Genomic DNA, 15744 nt, shown 5'->3' with positions numbered 1-15744 from the left:
TCAGCTTGACTCATAGCTGGGATCGTCAAACCTCTGGCCAGACACCAACCAGCAAACACACCCCAACCAGCACGGACGGAAACAGGCGGCCATTTTGGATTTTTTTTTAAGTTACATTTTCACCAGTGGAACCAAAGATTTTTATAAATAACCCAAGATAGACCACAGCCTGTTGTTTCCAACGGCAGCAAATGAATCATAGTGGGCAGGACAAGCACGAGCTAGCGAGAGCCTATTGGCGCGTTCTACCATGTATTTGCATATTTCCGTTAGGGAACGCCTACTCCATGAAGCGTTCGTGTCCAATAATTCAATTCGCCCTTGTACTCCTTCTAAACAACTCATTTTTTAATAAACTTTGGCAAAGAATAAAGTCTAGAAAACTTTGTCCACAACATATTTTAGTTTTAGAAACAGAAAAGGCTATTAAAATGAGCAGAATATCGGCCAAAATCCATCTCGCCCCATTTTCTCCAACTGCCGGGCACTAGGCTTCCATTGGGCTTCCTTTCACCACCATATTTGGTAGAGGGGAAACACCAACCGGATGCTTCACATTTATACATCCGGGTAAATATCTGTTTCGTTGTTCTATCTGTAGTGGAACGGAGAGTCCGAGCCTGGGATTGTTCCGGAATGGTCATGCAGAAAAACATTTGCCCTTTCTACAAGTCAACCTAAATTACGCCTTTTTACTCCATGACAATCTGACCAATCGGGTTCAGCTGTATATTTGAAAAGCAGTGATTTGAGCAAATCACCGAGCGAGATTTTGACAGAAGGGGCGGGAAACAGGCGGGTTAGGGTGTCGCGGTGGTGCCTGCATTTGAAGGCGACGTCACGGCTGTCGTTTATTTCGGGGTCTAATCATCGACAAAACAAATAATTGTAACAAGATCGTTAATTGACACACTTTTAACCTCCGAAAATTTATACTTCTTCTCGATCGCAAGTCCTGAGGCGGTTGTAATGACGGGGAATTCCAATAATTTTAATGAGCTCGCTGGTAGTTTGAAGAAAGAGTAAGTCGGGGAGGGGAGCCATTTTGTCCCGACAGTGCGAGAGAAAGAAAGAGTGGAAAAGGGGAATCACACGGGATACAATTTTTGTGGGGTGGTTTTTAATTCAAATGCTGTAAGAGAACCCGTTTTGTTACTCTTCGGTTACTGTTGCGACACACTACCCCTGGTGGTATATAGCTAACTAGCCAACTAGATATCAACATAACTCAAATATTACACACCGTTCCTCTGCTTGTAACTCAGGCTGGCTCTAGACCTGCGGTAGATAGTTTCTGCTCTGTCCTGCGAACACAACTTGTCTATCGATGGCGAAGAAGACCTACGACCTGCTCTTCAAACTCCTGCTGATCGGGGACTCGGGCGTGGGGAAGACCTGCGTGCTGTTCCGATTCTCAGACGATGCCTTCAACACCACCTTCATCTCCACCATAGGTGAGCGGCCAACTGCAGGGTTCTGGTCTGGGTCTCTTGGGCGGGGGTGTCAACACTACTGGGGCACAGCTGTGTGGATTCTGCGGTGTCAAATTCTCGCTAACAAATCATCACCATTAACTGGCTAACGTAGTTATTTAAACTGTCATGATAACTGACGTTCGCTGAATAGCTAGCTTGTTAGCTAGCAGCTAACAAAAAGGCCCACTCCGCAAGTTTGCTGAACTCTCCAAACTAGCTAGTTAGTGTACTAAATGGTTCGTTTAACCTTTAAAATGACATGTCAGTCACAGACCAACCAGGTTGTTCTGGTACATTATGCCGGTCGTATTTCTAAAGTTTCACTTATTTGTTAGCTAACATTAGCTAGCTAACTAGCTGGTTGGGTAACATACATATACAATGTGTAGACTTAACTAACGTTAACGTTACCTAGCTATCTGGTGGCCCTCAAGTGCCAACTAACTAGTCTAGCTTCAGAGAAACCACGTAGTATAACCGGTTATGTATTTCGAAATGCTGGCTTGCCAGGCCAACCGACTGTGCTAGCCTTCCAGTTAGCTAGCTAGCACGTAGAATGGGCCGTTAACTGGCTAATGATATCAATTCGTACACTATATACACATTTTTAGTCATAGTTGTCCGGCAAGGGGCTTTGTTAGCTAGCTTTCACTGATCTCTGTATGTGTTGGTCTGCGAGGAAGATTATAAAAACATCTGCTAAATTACTCTTCTGAAATCATAAACAATTCATGATGATGGCGTCACTCTGTATTTTGCTGCCGCGTTCAAACAACTGGGAACTCGGGGGGGGGGAAACGAGCTCTGACTGGGAAAAATAGTTTTCAAAGGTCAACCAACTCGAAATCTCAAATCGAACTCAGGCCTCTTGCTAGAGCTCTGACCTGAAGATCACTGATATCATGATTTGACCTAATATTTTCAGAGTTTCCAGTTGTCTTGAAAGCACCATAAAACTCATGTTAGACGACCCTTTGCGTGGCCGTATCTGTGTGATGCTGGATTCAGTGCTCTCATCTGCATTAAAACCAAATATCGATTTAGGTTGGATGTGATGGCAGCGATGAGAGCATTGAATACAGCTTCACACACACATGAGCTGGCAAATGGTTTCATGGTGCTTTCAAGACAACTGGTAACCTGTCAGTGATCTTCAGGTCGGAAGATGATGGCAAAGTTCCCAACTTCGAATTCCGAGTTGGATGACCATTCAAAACATTTTTTCCCTGTCGGAGCTCGTTTTTTTTTCTTGAGTTTCCAGTTGGAGGCTGGGTCTAGATGGCTGTCTACACTTGAAACTTACATGCAACTTTTGCTATCAGAATATGATGAGCGCGTTGAAAAGACCGGTCTAGCTGCACTGACCACTTCAGGAGGTGGTCGGGGGCGTATTGTGAGGATTCCTCCTCAGCCTGGAGGCACAGGCTACTGAAAGCACATTACAGGGGGCGACATCATCACTCTCCAGGAAACGTGTTTTGGGAGCAAGGAACTTTTTTTTCTTTTTTAACATTGGAGGAAATGCTTTCCTAGCGTGGTGAGGAATGTGTTTGCTGGCCTCATAAATGCTAGCTTATTTACACTGTACAAAAATATAACTGCAACCATTTCAAAGATTTTACTACAAACTACAGTCACCACCAGACTATACCAGACCCAAGACAGGCTGCAGTCACAACCAGACTGTACCAGACCCACGACAGGCTGCAGTCACAACCAGACTGTACCAGACCCACGACAGGCTGCAGTCACAACCAGACTGTACCAGACCCAAGACAGGCTGCAGTCACAACCAGACTGTACCAGACCCAAGACAGACTACAATCACCACCAGACTATACCAGACCCAAGACAGGCTGCAGTCACCACCAGACTGTTCCAGACCCAAGACAGGCTACAGTCACCACCAGACTGTACCAAACCCAATACAGACTACAGCTGGTTAGAAGTCAGTGTGACTGTCACTGTCTAACTGTCACTGTCTGACTGTCACTGTCACTGTCTGTCTGTGTGACTGTCTGTCTGTGTGACTGTCTGTCTGTGTGACTGTGTCTGTCTGTCTGTGTGACTGTGTCTGTCTGTCTGTGTGTGCGTCACTGTATGTGTCACACATGCAGACCCATCCATAACTATAGTGTAGAGGCCTGTCCTCTGTCCCATAATAGATGCAGACCCATCCATAACTATAGTGTAGAGGCCTGTCCTCTGTCCCATAATAGATGGAGACCCATCCATAACTATAGTGTAGAAGCCTGTCCTCTGTCCCGTAATAGATGGAGACCCATCCATAACTATAGTGTAGAGGCCTGTCCTCTGTCCCATAATAGATGGAGACCCATCCATAACTATAGTGTAGAGGCCTGTCCTCTGTCCCGTAATGGATGGAGACCCATCTGTACAAAAGCCCACCATTCCATCCCATGGAATCTGTTTTTCATCAATATAGCCACGCAACACAGAACATCCCATATGCCATTTCATGCTCTGGAGTCATGAGAAAGAACAATATGTCCTCATGAACAGCATCCCCCAACAGGTATATCCAACAGAAGTCAATGCATCGGCATCTCGGTCCTCACAGCTAACGTCCATTTGGTGAGCATCATCTGGAGAGTTGAGTCATTCATCAGAGTATAACTTCTTAGTTTAACGGTGTTATCTGACAGGCATTGATGTGAGTTTCTGTGCCTCTGTCTCCCCACACATTTTCACCATATTAATTGCGGCCGGTAATATTAAAGTCCCTGCAATAGTGTGTGGTTTTGTAGTGTAGCTAGTCATTCACCATGGGAATGATTCAATAGTGTGTAGTTTCATAGTGTAGCTAGTCATTCACCATGGGAATGATTCAATAGTGTGTAGTTTCATAGTGTAGCTAGTCATTCACCATGGGAATGATTCAATAGTGTGTAGTTTCATAGTGTAGCTAGTCATTCACCATGGGAATGATTCAATAGTGTGTAGTTTCATAGTGTAGCTAGTCATTCACCATGGGAATGATTCAATAGTGTGTAGTTTCATAGTGTAGCTAGTCATTCACCATGGGAATGATTCAATAGTGTGTGGTTTCATAGTGTAGTGGGCCTAGTCATTCACCATGGGAATGATTCAATAGTGTGTAGTTTCATAGTGTAGCTAGTCATTCACCATGGGAATGATTCAATAGTGTGTAGTTTCATAGTGTAGCTAGTCATTCACCATGGGAATGATTCAATAGTGTGTGGTTTCATAGTGTAGTGGGCCTAGTCATTCACCATGGGAATGATTCAATAGTGTGTAGTTTCATAGTGTAGCTAGTCATTCACCATGGGAATGATTCAATAGTGTGTAGTTTCATAGTGTAGCTAGTCATTCACCATGGGAATGATTCAATAGTGTGTGGTTTCATAGTGTAGTGGGCCTAGTCATTCACCATGGGAATGATTCAATAGTGTGTAGTTTCATAGTGTAGCTAGTCATTCACCATGGGAATGATTCAATAGTGTGTAGTTTCATAGTGTAGCTAGTCATTCACCATGGGAATGATTCAATAGTGTGTAGTTTCATAGTGTAGCTAGTCATTCACCATGGGAATGATTCAATAGTGTGTGGTTTCATAGTGTAGTGGGCCTAGTCATTCACCATGGGAATGATTCAAGTACAACGTTCAAATTCTGCCTTTTCCCATGATCCCATTAGGATGCTCTCTCGTTGACTTGTATCTCTTAGATTGGAATGATTCATTTAGATGAACGTTAACCACATTACAATGATTAATGTTAACCACATTACATTGATTTTGACATACAAAGATGATATTAGAATATATATAATATTTTTTTCTTCCGGATTTTGGAAATTCTCCCGTGACCCTATTTTCATATCAGGCGATCCCTAGTTTGGAAACCCCTGCTATTTTGGTTACTATTCAAATGGTAAACCAAACTACAACAATTCACCCAAAATGTATTTTGTTTAGAAGTAATAACTAGTGATTCCAGGCTATTGTGACATGGTAGAACCAACTCTATGTAGCCTGCTCGTCTCCATTACCAAAACATGATCTATTTTTAGCTGATATTGGAGTGAATACACACTGTATTAAACAGGGATAATGTTGTAGGTTACACCAGCAAGTAGAACAATAGGGCATATGTTTTTATTATACATCTGATTATTTGACTTGAAGATGAGGTAAGCTAAAACAGCTAGCTTGCTATGTTTGTAGCCACGCTATAGCCAGGCTGCCAGCTAGCTAAATGACATAAGAAAAAACGTTGCTTTCACCCCCTTGTTAATGGTAGTGGGACTAGTGAGGATATCATGGCTCCAAATCCCTGTCCACCCACACAGAGCAACAGAGTGGAGCTTGCAGTAACCTTTACTGGCCACAGAGTTGGGCAGTGTGTACGTCAGTATAGCCCAATAGGTGTGTGTGTGCAGTGTAATAGGAGTGTTCCCCCCTCTCTGACGCAGCAGTCATACCTTCAGAGTCATGCAGCTACTTCTCAAAATACACCACCACCGGAAACCCCCTATCCTCTCTCTCTCGCCCCTCTCTCTCTCTCTCTCGCCCTCTCTCTCTCTCTCGCCCTCTCTCTCTCTCGCCCTCTCTCTCTCTCTCGCCCTCTCTCTCTCTCGCCTCTCTCTCTCTCTCGCCCTCTCTCTCTCTCTCGCCCTCTCTCTCTCTCTCTCGCCCTCTCTCTCTCTCTCGCCCTTTCTCTCTCTCTCGCCCTCTCTCTCTCTCTCGCCCTCTCTCTCTCTCTCTCTCTCTCGCCCTCTCTCTCTCTCTCTCTCGCCCTCTCTCTCTCTCTCTCTCTCGCCCTCTCTCTCTCTCTCTCTCTCTCTCTCTCTCTCTCTCTCTCTCTCTCTCTCGCCCTCTCTCTCTCTCTCTCTCGCCTCTCTCTCTCTCTCTCTCTCGCCCTCTCTCTCTCTCTCTCGCCCTCTCTCTCTCTCTCTCGCCTCTCTCTCTCTCTCTCGCCTCTCTCTCTCTCTCTCTCTCTCTCTCTCTCTCTCGCCCTCTCTCTCTCTCTCTCGCCCTCTCTCTCTCTCTCGCCCTCTCTCTCTCTCTCTCGCCCTCTCTCTCTCTCGCCCTCTCTCTCTCTCTCTCTCTCTCTCTCTCGCCTCTCTCTCTCTCGCCCTCTCTCTCTCTCGCTCTCTCTCTCTCTCGCCTCTCTCTCTCTCTCTCTCTCTCGCCCTCTCTCTCTCTCTCTCTCGCCCGCTCTCTCTCTCTCTCTCGCCTCTCTCTCTCTCTCGCCCTCTCTCTCTCTCTCTCTCGCCCTCTCTCTCTCTCTCGCCCTTCTCTCTCTCTCTCTCTCTCTCTCTCTCTCTCTCTCGCCCTCTCTCTCTCTCTCTCTCGCCCTCTCTCTCTCTCTCTCTCTCGCCTCTCTCTCTCTCTCTCTCGCCCCTCTCTCTCTCTCTCTCGCCCTCTCTCTCTCTCTCTCGCCCTCTCTCTCTCTCTCTCTCGCCCTCTCTCTCTCGCCTCTCTCTCTCTCTCTCTCTCGCCCTCTCTCTCTCGCCTCTCTCTCTCTCTCTCTCGCCTCTCTCTCTCTCTCTCTCTCTCTCTCTCTCTCTCTCGCCCTCTCTCTCTCTCTCTCTCGCCCTCTCTCTCTCTCTCTCTCGCCCTCTCTCTCTCTCTCTCTCGCCCTCTCTCTCTCTCTCTCTCGCCCTCTCTCTCTCTCTCTCTCGCCCTCTCTCTCTCTCTCGCTCTCTCTCTCTCTCTCGCCCTCTCTCTCTCTCGCCCTCTCTCTCTCTCTCGCCCTCTCTCTCTCTCTCTCTCGCCCTCCCTCTCTCTCTCTCTCGCCCTCTCCCTCTCCCTCTCTCGCCCTCCCTCTCTCTCTCTCGCCTCTCTCTCTCTCTCTCTCTGCCCTCTCTCTCTCTCTCTCTCGCCCTCTCTCTCTCTCTCTCTCGCCCTCTCTCTCTCGCCCTCTCTCTCTCTCTCTCTCTCTCTCTCTCTCTCTCTCTCTCTCGCTCTCTCTCTCTCTCTCGCCTCTCTCTCTCTCTCTCTCTCGCCCTCTCTCTCTCTCTCTCTCGCCCTCTCTCTCTCTCTCTCTCGCCCTCTCTCTCTCTCTCTCTCTCGCCCTCTCTCTCTCTCTCTCGCCCTCTCTCTCTCTCTCGCCTCTCTCTCTCTCTCTCGCCTCTCTCTCTCTCTCTCGCCCTCTCTCTCTCTCTCGCCTCTCTCTCTCTCTCTCGCCCTCTCTCTCTCTCTCGCCCTCTCTCTCTCTCTCGCCCTCTCTCTCTCTCTCGCCCTCTCTCTCTCTCTCGCCCTCTCTCTCTCTCTCCCTCTCTCTCTCTCGCTCTCTCTCTCTCGCCCTCTCTCTCTCTCGCCCTCTCTCTCTCTCGCCCTCTCTCTCTCTCGCCCTCTCTCTCTCTCGCCCTCTCTCTCTCTCGCCCTCTCTCTCTCTCGCCCTCTCTCTCTCTCGCCCTCTCTCTCTCTCGCCCTCTCTCTCTCTCTCTCGCCCTCTCTCTCTCTCTCTCGCCTCTCTCTCTCTCTCTCTCTCTCTCTCTCTCTCTCTCTCGCCCTCTCTCTCTCTCTCTCGCTCTCTCTCTCTCTCTCTCGCCTCTCTCTCTCTCTCTCTCGCCCCTCTCTCTCTCTCTCGCCCTCTCTCTCTCTCTCTCTCGCCTCTCTCTCTCTCTCTCGCCCTCTCTCTCTCTCTCTCGCCTCTCTCTCTCTCTCTCGCCCTCTCTCTCTCTCTCTCTCGCCCTCTCTCTCTCTCTCTCTCGCCTCTCTCTCTCTCTCTCTCGCCCTCTCTCGCCCTCTCTCTCTCTCTCGCCCTCTCTCGCCCTCTCTCGCCCCTCTCTCTCTCTCGCCCTCTCTCGCCCTCTCTCTCTCTCGCCCTCTCTCGCCTCTCTCTCGCCTCTCTCTCTCTCGCCCTCTCTCGCCCTCTCTCGCCTCTCTCTCTCTCGCCCTCTCTCTCTCTCGCCCTCTCTCTCTCTCGCCCCTCTCTCTCTCTCGCCCTCTCTCTCTCTCGCCCTCTCTCTCTCTCGCCCTCTCTCTCTCTCTCTCGCCCTCTCTCTCTCTCGCCTCTCTCTCTCTCTCTCTCGCCCTCTCTCTCTCTCGCCTCTCTCTCTCTCTCTCTCGCCCTCTCTCTCTCTCTCTCTCGCCCTCTCTCTCTCTCTCTCTCTCTCTCTCGCCCTCTCTCTCTCTCGCCCTCTCTCTCTCTCGCCCTCTCTCTCTCTCGCCCTCTCTCTCTCTCGCCCTCTCTCTCTCTCGCCCTCTCTCTCTCTCGCTCTCTCTCTCTCTCTCACTCTCTCTCTCTCTCGCTCTCTCTCTCTCTCTCTCGCCCTCTCTCTCTCTCGCCCTCTCTCTCTCTCTCTCGCCTCTCTCTCTCTCTCTCTCTCTCTCTCTCTCTCTCTCGCCCTCTCTCTCTCTCTCTCGCCCTCTCTCTCTCTCTCGCGCCTCTCTCTCTCTCTCTCGCCCTCTCTCTCTCTCTCTCGCCCTCTCTCTCTCTCTCTCGCCCTCTCTCTCTCTCTCTCGCCCTCTCTCTCTCTCTCTCTCGCCCTCTCTCTCTCTCTCTCGCCCTCTCTCTCTCTCTCTCGCCCTCTCTCTCTCTCTCTCGCCCTCTCTCTCTCTCTCTCGCCCTCTCTCTCTCTCTCTCGCCCTCTCTCTCTCTCTCTCGCCCTCTCTCTCTCTCTCTCGCCCTCTCTCTCTCTCTCTCGCCCTCTCTCTCTCTCTCTCTCGCCTCTCTCTCTCTCTCTCGCCCCCTCTCTCTCTCTCTCGCCTCTCTCTCTCTCTCGCCCTCTCTCTCTCTCTCTCGCCCTCTCTCTCTCTCGCCTCTCTCTCTCTCTCTCTCTCTCTCTCTCTCTCTCGCCCTCTCTCTCTCTCTCTCGCCCTCTCTCTCTCTCTCTCGCCCTCTCTCTCTCTCTCGCCCTCTCTCTCTCTCTCTCGCCCTCTCTCTCTCTCTCTCTCGCCCTCTCTCTCTCGCCTCTCTCTCTCTCTCTCGCCTCTCTCTCTCTCTCGCCCTCTCTCTCTCTCTCTCGCCCTCTCTCTCTCTCTCGCCTCTCTCTCTCTCTCTCGCCCTCTCTCTCTCTCTCGCCCTCTCTCTCTCTCTCGCCCTCTCTCTCTCTCTCGCCCTCTCTCTCTCTCTCGCCCTCTCTCTCTCTCTCGCCCTCTCTCTCTCTCTCGCCCTCTCTCTCTCTCTCGCCCTCTCTCTCTCTCTCGCCCTCTCTCTCTCTCGCCCTCTCTCTCTCTCTCTCGCCCTCTCTCTCGCCTCTCTCGCTCGCCCTCTCTCTAGCATCCTCCTGTCTTTCTTCTGGCTCCCAAGTTGGTCAGCGGTCTAAGGCACTGCATCTCAGTGCTAGAGGTGTCACTACAGACCATGGTTCGATTCCAGACTGTATCACATCCGGCCGTAATTGGGAGCCCCATATGGCGGCCCACAATTGGCCCGGCGTCGTTAGGGTTTGGCCGGTGTAGGCCGTCATTGTAAATGAAAATGTGTTCTTAACCAACTTGCCTAGTTAAATAAAAATAAACGCACCTTTCCTCTGCCTCCTTAGTTTGAACCTGACCATTTCTCTCTCTCCTCTCCTGAACCAGAAGCAGTTTGAACCTGACCATTTCTCTCTCTCCTCTCCTTAACCAGAAGCAGTTTGAACCTAGAATCTGTTTTCAGTCAGTAACTCTCCCGTCATAGTACTTATCTAGCAGTCAGTTTCAGCGGAGTTCTTCATCAGAACGATTGGATTGATAGTGAAAGTTAAGGAGTATCTCTCTGTGTGTCTGTGCGTCAGGGCATCCGTTAGCTGGTTTTGACTGGTAGAAAATTATTGAAAAGCCGATTTAATAAAATTGCCACTGGCTAATTGTCTGGGAGAAGGGAAAAAAATCCCATTGCAAAATAATGCTTTTTAGCCTATTCATTGATGGAAACACCAGTTGGTGAAATATTTATGTCTATAGGTTAATTTGCATAAATTAGTGGAATGAAATTTAGATAGCACAGTTAGCCAATATGCGGGACAATCTGCATTGTGTCCCGCCACCCGCCAACCCCTCTTTTACGCTACTGCTACTCTCTGTTCATCATATATGCATAGTCACTTTAACCATATCTACATGTACATACTACCTCAATCAGCCTGACTAACCGGTGCCTGTATATAGCCTCGCTACTGTATATAGCCTGTCTTTTTACTGTTTTATTTCTTAACTACCTATTGTTCACCTAATACCTTTTTTGCACTATTGGTTAGAGCCTGTAAGTAAGCATTTCACTGTAAGGTCTACACCTGTTGTATTCAGAGCACGTGACAAACTTTGATTTGATTAGTCGTTATGTAGCCTATATCACACAGTATACAGATAGACTGTCTCTGCTGCTGCACCTCCTCACACAGCCCCTGTGGCTGCACCTCCTCACACAGCCCCTGTGGCTGCTACTCCTCACACAGGAGTGAAACATGCTTTTAGAAGCCCAATCATTGCACAACATTTCTAAATGCAGTCATGTGTTAACAGTCTTGATGGCCACGATTAAAAAGAGCTCGTATTTTTGTACTTTTCAGCTGGTAATTGAAGTGTGTTTCACATTCACCATTCATGTGCATATAGGCAACAGTAGGCAGGCTTTAGCATGTCACACAACTTTGCAATGAGCTGGAGGCAGTATGCATTTTGAAAACATACTTAATTGTTTGAAACCTGAAAGTTTTACTTCATATTATGAGGCATGTCTTAAGTTGCTTCAAAGTATCAAATCATTTATGTTAGGCTAAAGGCTTCAATTGAAACCAGTATGGTTTCGCTCATGTTTCATTGGTTTTCAAATCAACTTTCTGTCATTGTCCAGTAACCGAACTTTAAACTTAGTCATATTAGCATTAGCAAGCCATGTTAGTTGATGATAATCCTAGTCATATTAGCATCCCATTCTAGTTGATGATAATCCTAGTCATATTAGCATTAGCAAGCCATGCTAGTTGTTGATAATCCTAGTCATATTAGCAAGCCATGCCAGTTGTTGCATCTTTAGATCTCACTTATTTCTACATTTCTAACATTTTCTTCTGTCGCATGATACCACTCAAGTGCAGTGTGCTTTCGACAAGTGTTTTCCCGCTAATTGCATTATGGAAGTAACGGTCACGCGCAGCTTACTGCCTTGTACTCGTTGCTGCACTCATGTGAATAAATAATAGGTGATCAACGTTTTAAGCTAAACATTCTGCTCTATTGCATTAGACTCATTGCTTTTTAAAGTTGTTTGTTTTATGTAGCCAAGGCCAATTGGTTGTATGAATTCGGGATCTGTCGTCCCAGATTCTGTTTGGAATAGGCTATTTCTTTCTCGCACAGAACGACAAGCTGACCAGTAGAATAGGTAAACTTTTCTACTATGGGGGATAGTACAGGGCTCGACATTAACGCGTGTCCTCTAATCCTGGACAAGTAAAAAAATACAAAATAATAATAATCTGACAAGGTTGTTTTAAGTTGTCCACGACCCCTCTCACCACAACCCCTCTCTATAGATGTCCCGGTGTCTGTATTTACTGTTGAGACAGTTTTGCTAGCACAGACTGGAATATGTTCTTGGATTCTTCCGATGGCATTGAGAAGTACACCCCATCAGTCACTGGCTTCATCAGTAAGTGCATCGATGATGTCGTCCCCACAGTGACTACGTACATAGCAGAAGTCATGGATTACAGACAACATAAGAAATCCTGCTATGCCCTCAGACGAACCATCAAACAGGCAAAGTGTCAATACAGGACTAAGATTGACTCGTACTACACCGGCTCCGATGCTTGTCAGATGTGGCAGGGCTTGCAAACCATTACAGACTACAAAGGGAAGCACAGCCAAGAGCTGCCGACCAGATGCGCTAAACTACTAATATGCTCGCTTCGAGGCAAATAACACTGAAACATGCATGAGAGCACCAGCTGATCCGGACGACTGTGTGATCACGCTCTCCGCAGCCGATGTAAGCCCTTTAAACAGGTCAACATTCCCAAGGCCGCAGGGCCAGATGGATTACCAGGACGTGTACTGTGAGCATGTGCTGACCAACTGGCAAGTGTCTTGACTGACATTTTCAACCTCTCCCTGTCCCACCCGTGGTGCACTCCATCAACAGCAGGTGCATTTCAAGAGCGGCAAATTTGAATCCAAATAAATGTCAAAATTCAAATTTTTCAAACATACAACTATTTTACACCCTTTGAAAGATAAACATCTCCTTAATCTAACCACGTTTTACGATTTCAAAAAGGTTTTACAGCGAAAGCATAAATTTAGAGTATGTTAGGACAGTACATTTACAAGAGTTGTGTGTAATGTTGTGCCAATTCAAAGACAGGCGTCACCAAAACCATAAAATCAGCTAAAATTATGCACTAACCTTTTACAATCTCCAACAGATGACACTCCTAGGACATTGTGTTAGACAATGCATGCATTTTTAGTTCTATCAAGTTCATATTTATATCCAAAAACAGCGTTTTACTGTGGCGTTGATGTTCAGGAAATCGTTTCCCTCCAATAACCGGCATTCAAGTCAGCACCACAAATTAAATAATTAAAATTAGAAAACATTGGTAAAATATTATATTGTCATTTAAAGAATTATAGATTTACATCTCTTGAACGCAATCAACTTGCCAGATTTAAAAATAACCTTACTGGGAAATCACACTTTGCAATAATCTGAGCACTGCGCCCAGAAAAATACGCGTTGCGATACAGACTAGCCGCCATGTTGGGGAGATCTAAAATCGAAAATACTATGTAAATAATCCATTACCTTTGATTCTCTTCATCAGATGTCACTTCCAGGTATCACAGGTCCATAACGAATGTAGTTTTGTTCAAAAAAGCTCATCATTTATGTCCAAAAATCTCCGTCTTGTTAGCACATGATCTAAGCCCGCCGGACTTCACTTCATGAACGAGGGGAAAAAATATATTTACGTTCGTTCAAACATGTCAAACGTTGTATAGCATAAATCATTAGGGCCTTTTTAACCAGAACATGAATAATATTCAAGGTGGACGAATGCATTCTCTTTTATAACGTATTGGAACGAGGGTACCCAACATGAACTCGCGCGCCAGGTGTCTAATGGGCCATCATCGTTCCATGGCTCTTGTTCGGTCAGATCTCCCTCCAGAAGACTCAAAACACTTTGTAAAGGCTGGTGACATCTAGTGGAAGCAATAGGAAGTGCCAAAATATTCCTCAGCCCCTGTGTTTTTCAATGGGATAGGTTTAAAGGTAATACAACACATCAGGTATCCACTTCCTGTCAGAAAATGTCTCAGGGTTTTGCCTGCCAAATGAGTTCTGTTATACTCACAGACACCATTCAAACAGTTTTAGAAACTTTAGGGTGTTTTCTATCCATATATAATAAGTATATGCATATTCTAGTTACTGGGTAGGATTAGTAACCAGATTAAATCGGGTACATTTTTTTTATCCAGCCGTGCAAATACTGCCCCCTAGCCCTAACAGGTTAACAGATCCACAGATATGCAATCTCTATTGTACTCCACACTGCCCTCTCCCACCTGGACAAAAGGAACACCGATGTGAGAATGCTATTCATTGACTACAGCTCAGCATTCAACACCATAGTGCCCTCAAAGCTCATCAATAAGCTAAGGACACTCGGACTAAACACCTCCCTCTGCAACTGAATCCTGGACTTCCTTACTGGCTGCCCCCAGGTTGTAAGGGTAGGTAACAACACATCCGCCACGCTGATCCTCAACACGGGGGCCCCTCAGGGGTGCATGCTCAGTCCCCTCCTGTACTCCCTGTTCACCCATGACTGCACGGCCAGGCACGACTCCAACACCATTTTAATTTTTTTATTTAACTAGGCAAGTCAGTTAAGAACATTCTTATTTACAATGAAGGCATAGGAGCAGTGGGTTAACTGCCTTGTTCAGGGGCAGAACAACAGATTAAGTTTGCTGATTACACAACAGTGGTAGGCCTGATCAATGACGAGACGGCCAGGTCTCTGACCACCTCCCTATAGGCTATGTGGTGCCAGGACAACAACCTCTCCATCAACGTGATCAAGACAAAGGAGATGATTGTGGACTACAGGAAAAGGAGGACCATGCACGCCCCCATTCTCATCGACGAGGCTGCAGTGGAGCAGATTGAGATCTTCAAGTTCCTTGGTGTCCACGTCACCAAGAAACTAACATGGTCCAAGCACACCAAGACAGTCGTGAAGAGGGCACAACAAAACCTATTCCCCCTCAGGAGACTGACAAGATTTGTAATGGGTCCTCAGATCCTCAAAAGGTTATACAGCTGCACCATCGAGAGCATCCAGACTGGTTTCATCCCTGCCTGGAATGGCAACTGCTTGGCCTCTGACCGCAAGGCACTACAGAGGGTAGTGTGTTCGGCCCAGTACATCACTGGGGCCAGGCTATACCAGGCGGTGTCAGAGGAAGGCCTTAAAATTGTCAGACTCCAGTCACCCTAGTCATCGACTGTTCTCTCTGCTACCGCACAGCAAGTCTAGGTCCAAGAGGCTTCTAAGCAGTTTCTATCACCAAGCCATAAGACCCCTGAACATCTAATCAAATGGCTACCCAGACTATTTGCTTTGCCCCCCCCCCCTTTACGCCGCTGCTAGTCTGCTTCTCTAAGCGTGGTCACTTTAACTCTACCTGCATGTACATATTACCTAGACAAACCGGTGCCCCCGCACATTGACTCTGTACCGGTACCCCCTGTATAGTCTCGCTATTGTTATTTTCCTGCTGCTCTTTAACTACTTGTTACTTATTCGTATTTATTATACTGCGTTGTTGGTTAGGGGCTTGTAAGTAAGCATTTCGCTGTAAGGTCTACACCTGTTGTATTTGGCGCATGTGACTAAATCAAATTTGAATGCACCATTATCATACACCTGTCTTGTTCCATTTCATCCCAAAGGAGTTCGATGGGCTTGAATTCAGCGCTCTGCTGGCCAGTCAAGTTGTTTCACACCGATCTCGCCAAACCATTTAGATTTTTTTGGGGCCTTTTCACACCATCTGATATAGAGGTCCTGGATGGCAGAGAGCTCGGCCCCAGTGATCTACTGACCGCACAACCCTCTGTCGCTCCATTTGACCAAAGGTGGTGCTATTGTCAGTGGTACAGCTGTATAACTTTTTCAGGACTTGATGGTCCGAAGGCAGTGTTTCGCGGCCTTCACGACTGTGTGTGTTTTGGAACATTTTTAAATCTTTAGTCATTTGGACACCGAGGAACTTGAAGCTCTCGATATGCTCCACTGCCGCCCCGTCGACATTGATGGGGCGTGCGTTCAC

At 47.2% G+C, this 15744-nt stretch overlaps 1 protein-coding gene across 1 annotated transcript in view; it reads left to right on the top strand.

Moving 5' to 3' along the window:
* The first annotated feature begins 804 nt into the window (after positions 1-804).
* LOC106591101 (ras-related protein Rab-10) overlaps positions 805-15744 on the top strand; it is a 37430-nt gene continuing 22490 nt past the window's right edge. The window contains exon 1 of the mRNA XM_045695471.1: positions 805-1454. Coding sequence (XP_045551427.1) covers positions 1328-1454 — 127 coding nt within the window. The 5' untranslated portion in view covers positions 805-1327. The remainder of the gene's footprint in view (positions 1455-15744) is intronic.

Source organism: Salmo salar, chromosome ssa15, assembly GCF_905237065.1.
Source record: "Salmo salar chromosome ssa15, Ssal_v3.1, whole genome shotgun sequence".
In the NCBI taxonomy this organism is placed as follows: Eukaryota; Metazoa; Chordata; class Actinopteri; order Salmoniformes; family Salmonidae; genus Salmo; species Salmo salar.
The sequence above is the reverse complement of the archived record's forward strand: the minus strand, read 5'-3'. Positions and strand labels throughout refer to the sequence as shown.